Genomic DNA, 13,707 nt, shown 5'->3' with positions numbered 1-13,707 from the left:
ATTTCTTCTCGTGTCGTTCCATTTGCTTGCTCTCTCTCTTTCCTTCTATCTCTATCATTTTCCTGTGTTGTAGCAGTTTCTTATCTGTATTTCTTTCTCTTTATAGTATCCTCTATCTCTATCTCTACCGTACTCTAACTACTCTACGATTTCCTTTCTGCTTTATCATATCATTTTCCTCGTTTTCTATGATATCATGATCTAATATTTCTGCTGGAAAATGTAACCGTGCATTATGAGGCGCGTCGGCTTCTCAAAAGTTAGTGTTCATCTCTCAAGATCTCACGCGTCTTGAAGCTTCAAACTTTCAAGGCTGACATGCTTTTCCGCCGACATGATGACAACATGAATTCAAATTCACATACTTACTACGCTATTGGCATCCTCCGAGTCGTGGCACCACATGGGCGATTTTTGCATTCCTTGGGGTGCAGAAGCTATAGTCAGAACTTCCTCTCCAGGTCTACACCCACAAAGCAGACGTGTTGCACGGAAATGCAGACGCTTAGCCAGGTTGTTGAGAGGTGATCCGTCAGAGCACTGAGCCGGTTCCAGATAGATATATCTAACGGTTCCAGTTCTAGTACCTTAGCTGCCACTGTTACTGACTGTCATCCACCCTAGTTACTGACCATTTTTCTCTTTGCTACTTAAGATGGCTAGACGCTACACCCGCACCTCAGTCTTTCTTCCATTGACTGAGGTGCGTATACCATTCACATTATACTATACATGATACTTACTAGCGCCCTACAGACTCGCGTTACCTTAGGTTAGCATACAGAACTAGTCTTTCTTCCATTGACTGAGACTCGCGTTACCTTAGTTCTCGCTCTCTAACAGGTTATGAGCCCTGCCTAAAGGGTAGCGCCATCTTCTCCTCAAAAATCTCTCATTCCCCGCCGATAATACTCGGCTCTGACGTTAACCATGTCGTCTCGGACTCCCTTCCCAAAACTGAACGATATCCGCATGAGAAGCTCACCCTCGACGGATCAACTATTCTCAATGGGCCACTGGCTTTAAAATGTGGTCCGGCGGCATTGGGCTATGGCCATATGTCAACGGCGACGAGAAGGAGCCATCCCCCCCAGCCACACTCACGGACGTGGGATCAAAAACATCATTCGCGCAGAGAAACACGCTGAACGAGTACAAGTCTATAAACAAACGCCGACTTCTCGCCCTCAGCGCTATGTCCACGGCGATTGATGCGCAGGACTTCGTCCACCTCCGCGATATAGATGACCCGCACATGGCGTGGATTGCTCTAGAAAAGAAGTACCTTCCCCAAAGGCTATTCGATTCAATCAATACCTGGACCCGCCTGTTCACCATTCCCAAGGCGCATGATAGTTCCTCCCATCGCCCAAACTATGCAAACCCTCACCGTGCTAAAATCCGACCTTGCAGCTCTCTCTGTCACCACAGCAGTCGCACCCTCCACTTCCAGTGTCGTTACAACTGCGGCAAAGGACGAGTACAAGATCCCGGACGCGATCTTCGTGCACGTCCTGTTGCGCACCCTACCTGACTACTACGACCCCCTTCGTCAAACCCTCGTCAACAGCGATACTTCGCTGGACTTCAGCGATGTCGTCCAACCGCCTGAAGACCTCAGGAATTACACCGCGCTGGAACCAGTGGCAGTGACCATGTGGCCATGCTGTCTGGACATCGAGGAGGAAACTCCTCCAACCCCAAGACCAGCGATCGTGTCCCGCCGAAAGGTTTTGATGAGACAAAAGGAGATGGGTGGATAGTAGGATGGCGACCTAAGTGCGGCCATTGTCAAAAGGCCGGCCATGTCTGGGTACAGTGTCGCGCACGGCTCTCTAAGGACGACAAAACTCCAAAGTCAGCACCTCGTCCTTCCTCCCCTGCCACAACCGCCGCTAACCCGGTGCCCTCCCTGCCAGACCCAACTGACGAGTCTACCATACCACCTCCATTCGTCCTTACGCTGAAGGATCACTCAGCCAGTATCTCATCAGCCCTTGCTTTACCGGCTGGGTCCTTCCACGTAGACTCTGCCTCGACGGCTCACATGGAGCCTGAAATATCACGCTTTTCTCACTATACGAAACTGCGTGAACCTATCCGTGTGACCTTAGCTGATGAGCATGTGGTGTTAGCTCCAGGATGGGGTAAAGTGAAACTTGTACTGCGGTTTGGTGATTCGTTGACGGAACACGAGCTCGAGTTCCTGCATGTCCCCGATTTGCGCTGTACGCTCATTTCGGTATCCACCCTCGCCTCTGCTCGTATATCCTTCGCGACTACTTCTGAAGGAGGAACGCTGCGCTCTAACAACGGCAATGGGCCATACATCGCCCACGTGCACCAGAAAGACGGATTGTATCTGCTGGATGCAACGTACCATACGGTTGATTCCACCCCTGCACGCGCAATGCTCACAAAGTCCATGCCTCCATCTCTTAATACGTGGCATCGTCGCCTTGGGCATGCTGGTTTTTCGACCATTATGAAGGCCACGGGACATGTCAGCGGGATGAACATCGATGAGACCACCCTGCATCATGACGTCGGCGGCGCCGACACGATACATTGCGTGTCCTGCGTTATGGGAAAACATAAACGGCTTCCCTTTCCTACCATCGCACGCCGCGCTAAAGCGGCAGCTGACCTCATTCACTCTGACGTTTGGGGGACCGGTCAACATCACCTCCTCTACCGGTGATCACTACTTTGTGGTGTTCACTGATGACTACACAAGGTACTCCGTAGTTTACTTGATGCGTGCCAAATCCGAGGTCTTTGATCGTTTCCGGAATTTTATCCCCTGGATAGAAACACAATCTGGGGGGCGCGTCAAACGGCTTCGCAGTGACAACGGAGGCGAGTACATGTCGAGGGAGTTTCTGGCCTACCTTGGGGAACATGGCATTGAGCATGAGACCACCATGCCCTACACTCCCCAACAGAATGGCGTCGCGGAACGCGGACACCAAACCATCGTCACCCGTGCACTCAGTTCGCACCACCTGAGCGGTTTCCCGCGTTCGTTCTGGGGCTGGGCGATTCTTAACTCAGCCCACATCAAGAACATGCTCCCTTCCTCATCTCTCGCTGGTCGCACACCCTTTGAGGCGTTCTATGGTCGCAAGCCGGATGTTGGCTACCTTCGTCCATTCGGTTGCCTTGCCTATGCGCACATACCAGAGGACACTCGTCGCAAGTACGACTTGTCTCTCGTCGCTGCTTCCTACTCGGCCATGTGCGGAATGCAGGCTACACTCTCTGGGATCCCTCTACCAAACGCGTCGTGCGTTCCCGTCACGTCCACTTCGATGAACACGTATTCTACGGGGATCCTGCTTCCTCACCCCTCGCTCCTCTCCTTCTTGACTCGGCGGATCTCCCTGGTGCCACTTCATCGGTGGGAGGTGTCACTCAGCCAGTGGGAGCACAGGCTGGTGAGCCACCGCTATTGACCCCTGCTGACTGCGTACCACAGGTGTCAGTGGGAGAACGTGACAACCCACCTGACCATAACGATCCGCCAACAATCCCTGGCCCAACCGAACAGGCAACACTGCTTATCCCCCCACAGCAACCTCCAGTACCCTCCTCCTCCTGCACCTCCTTCAGATGTTCCGCGTCGCAGCACTCGTTCACGCCAACCGGTACAAGCAGGTCATATCGCACCCTCTGGGACCAGCGCAACGGCCATACCAACGCGACGAGTTCCTGTCGCCGAACGCTGGACATATGTACCAGAGTCCTCGACCAGTCAGCACGACAACGACAGTACCGAATCCGCAATGCACACAGCTACCGAACCTCCCAAACGCTCAAACATAATCATACCCGAAACCATCAACAAAGCTCGGTCATTACCTGAGTGGCCTCAATGGTCAGACGCCTGCAAATCTGAGCTGCAGTCAATGCAGGACCTCAAAACTCACAAACTCACGCCACTCCCAGAAGGACGCAAAGCGATTGGTTCGAGATGGGTATTCACGGTAAAAACTGACGAAGAAGGCAACATCACACGTCACAAGGCACGCCTCGTTGCGCAGGGATACACGCAAGTCGAGGGGATTGACTATACAGAAACGTTCGCGGCTGTCGCCAAGTACGACACAGTTCGTATTCTCCTCGCCCTCGCGGCGAAATTCGACCTTGAACTAGACCAGATGGACGTACATACTGCCTTCCTCAACGCTGACCTCAAGGAGGACATCTACCTCAAGCAACCGGCTGGTTTTGAAGACCCTGAACATCCGGACTGGGTGTGGAAGCTGGAGAAAGCGCTTTATGGGTTGAAGCAGGCAGGGTATGAGTGGAACCAGACGCTGGATGAGTACTTGCGGATAGAGGGGTTCAGATTCGTAAGGAGCGAAGCTGACCACAGTCTATATGTCCTCCACGAGGGGGACAAAGTCATATGGCTAGTCGTCTACGTCGACGACATGCTCGCAGCGTCGAACTCTCGCGATTACCTGGACAAGTTCAAGACAGAGCTAAAGCGACGCTTCGACTTATCAGATCTCGGTCCCGCTCGCCACTTCCTTGGCATGCACATTACGCGCGACCGAGAGAAGAGGCTCCTCACCATTAGCCAGAAGGCTTACCTTGAGAAGATTCTCAAGAACGCCGGCATGACACTGTGCAATCCCGTCAGTACGCCTATGACACCTGGAGTAACCTTGCAGAAGGCCACTCGCCCCCCAACGAGTGAAGAAGCGGACGCCATTGCGTCAATCCCATATCGCCGAACTATCGGGGAACTCAACTACGCTATGCGAACCACTCGCCCCGACATCGCTTACCCAGTTTCATGCCTCTCCCGATACATGGAGAATCCCAGTATCGACCATCATCGTCAACTCAAACATCTTCTCCGGTACATTCGTGGAACTACGGATTTAGTACTTATCTTCGGCTCGTCAAACGAGGGACTCGTTGGGCACTCGGATTCGGACTATGCTGCAGATCGGGACGATAGCAAGTCCACCAGCGCTTATGTTTATCAACTCTTCGGAGGGCCCATTAGTTGGAAGTCGCAGAAGCAATCTGTGGTCGCTACCTCGACCACGGAAGCCGAATATATCGGTCTATCGAACGCTTCACGCGAGGCCTTATATCTGATCCAGCTTCTACATGACTTCCGCCTTGACCCTGAACTCTACGACCCCGCACTCCTATATGGAGACAACCAGTCCAGTATTGCACTCTCGAAGAATCCAAGGTTCCACGAAAGAGCCAAGCACATTCGCGTCCACTACCATCTCATCCGTGACCTCGTCGACACAAACAAGATCGAACTCCAGTACAAATCCACCTCAGAGATGATTGCTGATAGTCTAACGAAGGCGTTACCTCGCCCAGCTGGGGTCCAGCATCGGGAAAACATGGGACTACGTCGTCAAGACCTGCCAGGCGCTCTGACGAGTGGGAGTGTTGAGAGGTGATCCGTCAGAGCACTGAGCCGGTTCCAGATAGATATATCTAACGGTTCCAGTTCTATGTACCTTAGCTGCCACTGTTACTGACTGTCATCCACCCTAGTTACTGACCATTTTTCTCTTTGCTACTTAAGGATGGCTAGACGCTACACCCGCACCTCAGTCTTTCTTCCATTGACTGAGGTGCGTATACCATTCACATTATACTATACATGATACTTACTAGCGCCCTACAGACTCGCGTTACCTTAGGTTAGCATACATGAACTAGTCTTTCTTCCATTGACTGAGACTCGCGTTACCTTAGTTCTCGCTCTCTAACAAATTTTGCACGCAGTACTTTCGGTACTAATGAGACATGTTGAACTGGAATATTCAAAGACTTTGATTTAGGGAAAGGTTTAGAAATTATGGAGCAATACTACATGGAAAGGTTTAGGTAGCTAACTTCAAGTTGGGCTCTAAGTCTCTAACAGGGAGGATTAGAACGAGGATACTCTGCGACAAGGTGTAAGATAGGTGTCACTCTTATCCAACACCCTTACATAAGCATAACCCTAACCCTAAAAACGGCCAAACCTTCGACTTGAAAATTTTCAACAGTTGAGATTGAGAGACTGAAGAAAGATTAGTGACGAGTTTGTTATTAGTACATGTAGTAACACTATATACTGGTGCATTAGGCCTTTCTCAGTGCCTCCTTAACAGAGTCCGAGCTGAGTTTCCGGTGTAATGCTTTGGCCTTCCGGCACCTTTTGACCTTTGTCTTTCCCCTTCGGCAGCAGTATTCTGTGCTTGAAAGAGGATTTCTGAGAATGTGAGAAGTGCTGCTTCATCCTGTATATCTCCCTCTTCTTCCACACTGAACTCCATATCATCTTCAGAATCACTGCAGCTGGAGTCCTCCTCAGAGTCAGAGACATCTTCGACTGTGGCTTTGCGGGACTTGGAAAGTGCAGACTGAATATTTCTGAGACGAGCCTTATTAGCTTTAGACTTTACACCCATCGAGAGATGCTTTATGTGTGTAATATCACTGATTTTTGCTGCCTTCTCCTCCTCGGTCCTGCCCAGGCACATATCACGTGATGTATTATATAAGCGGCCAAATGTTGGTGTGCCGAAAACTTTAAAATCATTCCCTTGCATCCCATGGCCTTATAAACCACTTTCTGACTTTATAGAACAAAATTTTTCGGAGGATGAAAATCTCCTCCAGTTTTGAATATTTTTTATTTCTGCTTCCTGGCAATTCAATTTATGCTACTCATAGATAGCTCCTAGGATCCATATACATTAGAAACAAATATATGTGTCCATAATTTGAGCAATGGCGAGGCTCTCAATGTGCTGATGTAAGCGGTGCTGGATAAGAGTGACGCCTATCTTAGTAGAACGTCTCCCATGCGAAGGTCTAACCGACACGGAGGTGGCCAAATAAGGAAAGGTTTAGGTCCGCGTGAGTAATTTACGAGAGGTTGGCCATAAGGTCAAGTCGACATTGACAACAACATTTTAGAATTGAGCAGCACTTTAGGGCCGCAATGCGCATCTGCAAAACCATTGAAATGAATGGTTAAGTTATGTGCGTTACGGACACTTACGAATATGGCGGTCCAAACGCAACTTAATTAAATCACGTGCACACACAATTTTCACGCACGCACCCACAGCAGAATCATGCGCACGCACACAGAAAAAAACGCACGCAGACTCGACCATTGTTTCGAAATTACAAATTATGCAGTATTGTAGCTGTATTGGAAAATTAAATCAATGAGACATCAACCACTGACAACCAGGCTCTCAGCTCCTCAAGCTTATTCTCGACAAATCTATCTTCCATCAAGAGACACCCTGTTTCCTTCACATTTGTGATGGAAGATTTGCAGCAATCACTGCAAATTTGAGGGATCTCGAGTTGCACAAGGATATCCTGGCCAGAATAGAAGACATCTGAGTGTTGTGACATCTCAGCCGGGCCAGCTTTGCAACCTGTTTCCCACCCATCAACACATGTCAATGGTGTACAATGACTGGTCTTGGATAAGCAAAGCCCAAGCCAGGCAGAGCATTGTGAGGCAGATCACATTCTTAGCACCCACTGCAGTCACCCATCTCCTAGGATCAGAGTCTGTTAGCCAGGACAAGAGGAACACTAGGATGATGGGGATGGCAGCAGTTTCAAACCTGTGAAAGTTCTCATCAGGGGGCTACTGCTACCCCAACTGCACCAACCTTCTTGTTCTAACTAGGATAATGCAACTGAGCTTATATATCTAGTGGAAGTACAGGTCCTGTCACATGACTGCAACTGCAAAATGATGTCCAGCTAGGGAACTGCATGGGTAAACCCACAGGTATGGGCAGTCAGACCTGTACCTGTACCTGGAGATATACCTGTACCCATGGTGCAGGTGCAGGTTTTCCTGTGGGTATCAGCATAATGGACCCGGGGTATTACCCACCAGGGGTATACCCGCGGATCACTCAATGAATAGGACAAAGTAATGAATAGCATGAGATAATGACAAAAAAGTGATACTATTCTACCTCAACATTGATTCTATCCCAACCCTCATCCATTGCTTCCTCTTTGCCAATGACAATTGGGAGCTTGGAGATGCTAATGACATCCTCAGATTTGACAAGGCCCAATTCACTCCAGAAGCCAACACAAAGCAGCATGTGTGTCGACTGTGCTGATAAACGATTTCTGACATGTGACAGGATGAAGCGTCCATGACTGAAGAGTCATTTGACATCTACAGATGTTGCTATAGGCAATGTAAGCTTACAAGGTATTATGAAAAGTTGCACTACATACCAGGGATAGTTACATAGTCAATGGCCATGCATGACAGCCAGGGGAATGATTTCTGGTGTTCACGCCACCAAGTGATAGGGTTGGTAACATACTCTACGTCTGTACTAAGGTAGTGGTTGAGTTCAGAGCCTGGGTTGGCAGGTTGTGGGGCTGTGAGTGCTGGGAGGTTGTCAAAAATGTTGTCGCTCTAAGAATTATTTAGTATGAATGCTGAACAAGAATTGAATTGAAACATACCATCCATACATCATTGTTTGACTCCAAAATGTCATCCTCACACCCCAAATCAGAGCCGTCATGGAGAGACAGGTGCGAACATTTGAATTCTTCATGCACAAGTTGCTCTGTGGTTTCAACCCAGTCATCTTCCCAATGTGCTGCCTTGAAGTATGATAACTTATGTTGGGGATGTAACACTAGTATAATGATATAAAGCCGTCAGTAGAAAGAAAACCTGCAAACATTGAGTAGAACTTACCCATAGAGATTCAATATGTGCAAGACCTGTCTGTGAGCTGATAGTACTGGTCGAGTGTTTTTTTGGCAAGCCGAACTGCTGAATGAATTGAGGGTAAATATTTCTTATTGCATGAATAGGACGTGAGCATCTTGTCAACGTGATTCATTGCTGGTATCACTGTCGCAAGGTTAGGTGTTGCATGCGAGAAGTAAAGTGTGGTGTCCTTTAGAATCCAACAAGAGCAAACAATATAACATAAGCATATGTGCCAAAGCATCAAACAAAGAATGCAAACCTTTAGTATATTGTGCAATTGCTGTAGTATTACCCACTCATTATCCTCCAACTCATACTTCCATAAACCCAAGTCTCACCATTGCATAACAGTATCTACAGCCTCATGATGTTCAAGTGCATAGTCCAACATATCAAACATTGAATTCCATTGTGTGGCCACATCATGTGGCATGAGGGTTTGGGGTTCCAACAAGTCCTTGAAGATGGCATGCCATGTGGGAAGGATGATAGTTGTCGAATGTATGGTCTTGTAGTATGCGAGCTTGCACACCTGGAGCAATTGTGTTCAATAGTGAGTTTTCTTTTGTTGCATGCACTTACTTTGACAAGCGCTAATTTGACTGGTCTAATCTCTTTGTTTAGTGCAGCCCGCTGTGGCGATCACAACCTGGCAGGCACATATAAGAAAAGTGCTCTACCAGTATAAGTGAGTCTTGGCTCTGCCTAGCTGCTACACTCGCAGAATGCAAGAACGTTCAACCCTAAAGGGGAAGCAAGGAAAGCAAGGATCCACGGAATGATGCTGTCAACCCAGGTGAATGGCGATGAAAGTGTGAGAAACGCGCTGAAGGTGCATGTGGGAAAGTGAAGTGCGAAAGAGTGTGAAGTGCGGGAAGGTTGTGCAAGCGGTGCACAAGTGAAAAAGATGTGAACTGAGACTGATGAGAGACGACTGATGATGATGATAGGACGAGAAAGGTGACTGAGGACTGATACTGATGTTGCCACTAGCTAGAGACTGCTGCTAGGGCCTATAGCGATGAATACATGCATTGCATGGGACTAACTGCCAAGTAACATGGTGGTAAGAAGATCGTGGTGGTAGGAAGCTAAGGTGGAAAGGTTGGGTGTAAAACGAACATGAAAGTATGTAAGTTCTACCTAAGCGCTCTCCCAGGGCCCGGAGCTGAATAGGGAGCGCTCTAAGTATGTAAGTGAGGTAAGGTGATGTAAAGTAAGGGTGCATAATGAAATGGGAAGTGTAATATGCCAAATATAGTCAGATAACGAAAAGGGACATACCAAGGGACTGGTTAGACGATGGATGGATGCTCCTGGATGCTGCATGATGCAGGGCGCTTAAGCACGAGAAAGCGCGCAAGGCGCGCGCATAGTGTGGGAAAGTAGCGCGCCTATGGTGCATTTCATGGGAAGTGGTGCGCTCCATGGTGGAAGTCATAGTGGATGATGGTGCGAGTTGTGCCGTGAAGGCCAGTTGTCAGAATTCGTAAAATGAGCCCATATGCACCTGCAGAAATGCGAGTCTCTACACCGCTCTTTCTCATCCAACAACTCAACCTCATCAACAAATCTGTCATTATCATCTACCTCGTCTGTCATCCCTGTGTCCTCTTCCATATCTACGCTAAGTTCTTCCAGCTCCATGTCAGTACTGTCGGTACTATGTGCCAATGCTTGGTTGGCCTCTTTTTTCTTCATGTCAAATTCCTGGATCAACGATTTGGCCACCAGGTTCACAGTGTGGAGGAAACATCTAGTGTGAGTGGTTGGTCCACTGAATTCCAGCACCTTACCACTCAGTTCATGAATCATGGTGTCATTGTTGGATGCATTATTGCAAGTGATGCTCAGGATCTGTGCAACGTGGTTTTAGTTGCATGTAAGTTTTTTCAAAATTTTTTGGATCAATACCTTTTCTGATATACCAAATTCTTCTAGCACATTTGCAAATGTCTCCATGAGCTCTTCACCGGTATGGGACTATGAAGTCCTCAGCTTGTATATCTCTATATAGGTGTTTTTTTTTACCTTCGCCACTTCAACAACATCTAACAGTATGCTTAGTGGTTCCCCCTTGTGCTTGAAGTGCACTGAAAATGCGACCAACACATGATGGTTGGGTGATGACCAACCATCAGTAGTAAAGTTTATTTTACTGTCATATTCCTGGTATGTTTTTAATATTCATTTTTTATTAATGAAAATTACTTACCTGTAACATTGTAGCAACATGCTGTCGAGTTCACACAAATACTTGTCACACATCATGTGAAACAGTGGAGGGGGAAGGTAAGTAATATTCTGGTCTCCCTGTCTTCATCAGTGACTGAAATGCACAATCCTTGATGATATTGAATGGATGCAGGCTCTCAGACACCCAGCACACTATTTCAGCCCTGAAGGCAGATGTTTCAGTCCAAGACTCAGATAAGACTTTGTTTGTACCTTGTTTCTGCTTGTGTATGTTGACGGTGTGAGCATGTAACTTTGTCACAACCCTTATAACGAATTAACGCAGGGGCAGAGACTAGGACTCAAACTAGGATATCACAACAAAGAGGAAAGGATAGCAGGGACGTCTTAGGATTGCTAGCAGTAAGCTAATACAAAAGAGGTTTGAACTGGAGAACTACTGACTATGATGAGCTACCTATATACATATATTGAAACGGAGACTGAATCTGAATCTGAACTAACTAGCCAATCATAAAATAGGAAAGAGAATCGTACGATGATCTAAATATAATTACACTATGATGTCATGGAACGTGTGATAGCTGTGCAAGGGTTCTCGAAGGTTCTAGAGTCACGTGACTTAATCACTTGTGAAAGGAAGTCGAAATCGGGGATGTCAGAGATAACCGTAGTGGGCGCTAAAGGAATAGAGAAGCTTGGATATGTAAAGGATGGGTTCGGGTTAGGGTTTGTGAATGTTATAGGTATAGATGCTGACTGAGTGCTAACAACAGGCGCTTGTGACGGGCGCTTAACGGGTGTTTTACGAGTATTCAAGAAAGAATAATGGTTTGTATTTGGAATTCGTGACAAACTTTCATTTTACCCTTATGTTCAAATGATGCAGTGATTGATCCGTTTTGCAGGAAACTACCAACTATCCTTTGGCGCACTTCATTGGCATCCTTGGCCTCATCCGCAGCTTTCAACACTTCATCACCCCAGCATGAACGCACATGCTTCCGCATGTTACCAGTGGAGTGTGCATCACCTTTGTCAAGGTATCATCACACTTTGGTCTTGCAATTCCTGGCTTGGCACTTGAAGTTATGGGCATGGCGGTGAAAAGAGAAATAGCGACTAGGCTGTTAGAAACTAGCACTACTTATCCAAATAGGCACGAGTGTAATCTTCGACCCAAGAAGACTGCTATTGAAGCAACTCCCTACTAATAAGCAAGGGAAGCAATAGCACAAAGGGCTTAAAACCTATAGTGACCTAAGACCAAAAAAACTAATGAGTAGTGCTATAGCGATCAGCTACAAGTGAGTTCCAACAGAGAAACATGTGTATAAGTGAGTCCCGCTATGCAAGGTGTATTATGCAATAGCGCTATGCAAACATCCGACTAGCGACAGCGAGAAGAAATCAGAGAGAGCAAAAATAGGAGTAAGGTAAGACAGTGCAAGTGAAATGCCTGATAGCGATGTAGAGACTCGCATTTCTGTGGGCTCATATGGGCTCATTTTACGAATTCTGGCAACTGGCCTTCATGGCACAACTCACACCATCATCCACTATGACTTCCACCATGGAGCGCACCACTTCCCGCGAAACGCGCCATAGGCGCGATACTTTCCCGTACTATGCGCAGCATTCCCATGTGCACGCCTTGCACGCTTTCTTGCGCTTAAGCGCACTGCGTCGCGCATCATCCAGGAGCATCCATCCATCGTCCAACCAGTCCCTTGGTATGTACCTTTTCATTATCTGACCATATTTGGCATATTACACTTCCCATTTCGTTATGCACCCTTACTTTACATCACCTTACCTCACTTACATACTTAGAGCGCTCCCTATTCGGCTCCGAGCCCTGGGAGAGCGCTTAGGTAGAACTTACATACTCTCATGTTTGTTTTACAACCCACCAGCTTCCTACCACCAGCTTCTACCACTCAGTGTCTATCACCAGTTAGTTCCATGCAATGCATGTGTCCATCATTGTTTTGAGGCCCTAGCATCAGTCTATAGCTAGTGGCACTATCAGTATCCGTCTAGATCCGCACTTTTCCTCTTATCAGTCTCAGTATATATCTTTTACACCTGTGCACCGCTTGCACTACCTTCATGCACTTTCGCACTTCGCTTTCCCGCGTGTGCCTTCAGCGCATTTCACCGCCATTCACCAGGGTTGATTAGCATCATTCCATGGATCCTTGCTTTCCTTGCTTCCCCTTTAGGGTTGAACGTTCTTGCATTTTGCGAGTATAGCAGCTAGGCAGAGCTGAGACTCACTTATACTGGCTGAGCACTTTTCTTATATGTGCCTGCCAGATTGTGATACCCACAACGGGTCATTTTATCATACTGTGTAAAAGTTCGGGAATGTATAGGCGAGAATAGTAGCGACACTGGCGAGGGCATGATGTAGCGACAGGTAATAAAACATGTAGCGCTGCAGAACATGAGGATACATGTAATAAGACCTGCAACTGATCAGTAGCGACATTTAAGGACTAATAACACACCAGTGGAGGTAGGTGGACATAGGCAGGACATGGGAGGATGGAATACCTAGGCGTCGGACCGGGCAGCGTGCTATGGGAGAAAAGTGGATCCAAAGTGGATAGCTTGGGAATGATAGCGCTGGTGACTAGCATTTTACTCTTTTCCTCTAGGCAGGGCAAAATATGCCTATGACACTCATACATGCCTAGCACTGGTATGATTGTCACAGTGGCCATCAATTTCGATAATCTGTGGTGTTGGAT

The 13,707-nt window shown here is 47.6% G+C and overlaps 2 protein-coding genes across 2 annotated transcripts; both read right to left on the bottom strand.

The window, feature by feature from the left end:
• Positions 1–6,122: 6,122 nt before the first annotated feature.
• Positions 6,123–6,512, bottom strand: DFJ58DRAFT_838425 (uncharacterized protein; the record flags this gene model as incomplete). The annotated part of the gene is made up of 1 exon (XM_041392454.1): positions 6,123–6,512. The coding sequence occupies one exon, from the start codon at positions 6,510–6,512 to the stop codon at positions 6,123–6,125; it is 390 nt and encodes a 129-aa protein (XP_041247856.1).
• A 4,503-nt stretch (positions 6,513–11,015) lies between these two features.
• DFJ58DRAFT_654764 (uncharacterized protein) lies at positions 11,016–11,997 on the bottom strand (the record flags this gene model as incomplete). The annotated part of the gene is made up of 3 exons (XM_041381816.1): positions 11,016–11,154; positions 11,204–11,243; positions 11,805–11,997. Coding segments are annotated over 3 exons (372 nt in total), but the record flags the coding sequence as incomplete, so codon positions are not given.
• Positions 11,998–13,707: the final 1,710 nt, after the last annotated feature.

The sequence above is a fragment of the Suillus subalutaceus genome, assembly GCF_016647625.1.
Source record: "Suillus subalutaceus strain FC151 chromosome Unknown DFJ58scaffold_17, whole genome shotgun sequence".
Classification (NCBI taxonomy): domain Eukaryota; kingdom Fungi; phylum Basidiomycota; class Agaricomycetes; order Boletales; family Suillaceae; genus Suillus; species Suillus subalutaceus.
The sequence above is the reverse complement of the archived record's forward strand: the minus strand, read 5'-3'. Positions and strand labels throughout refer to the sequence as shown.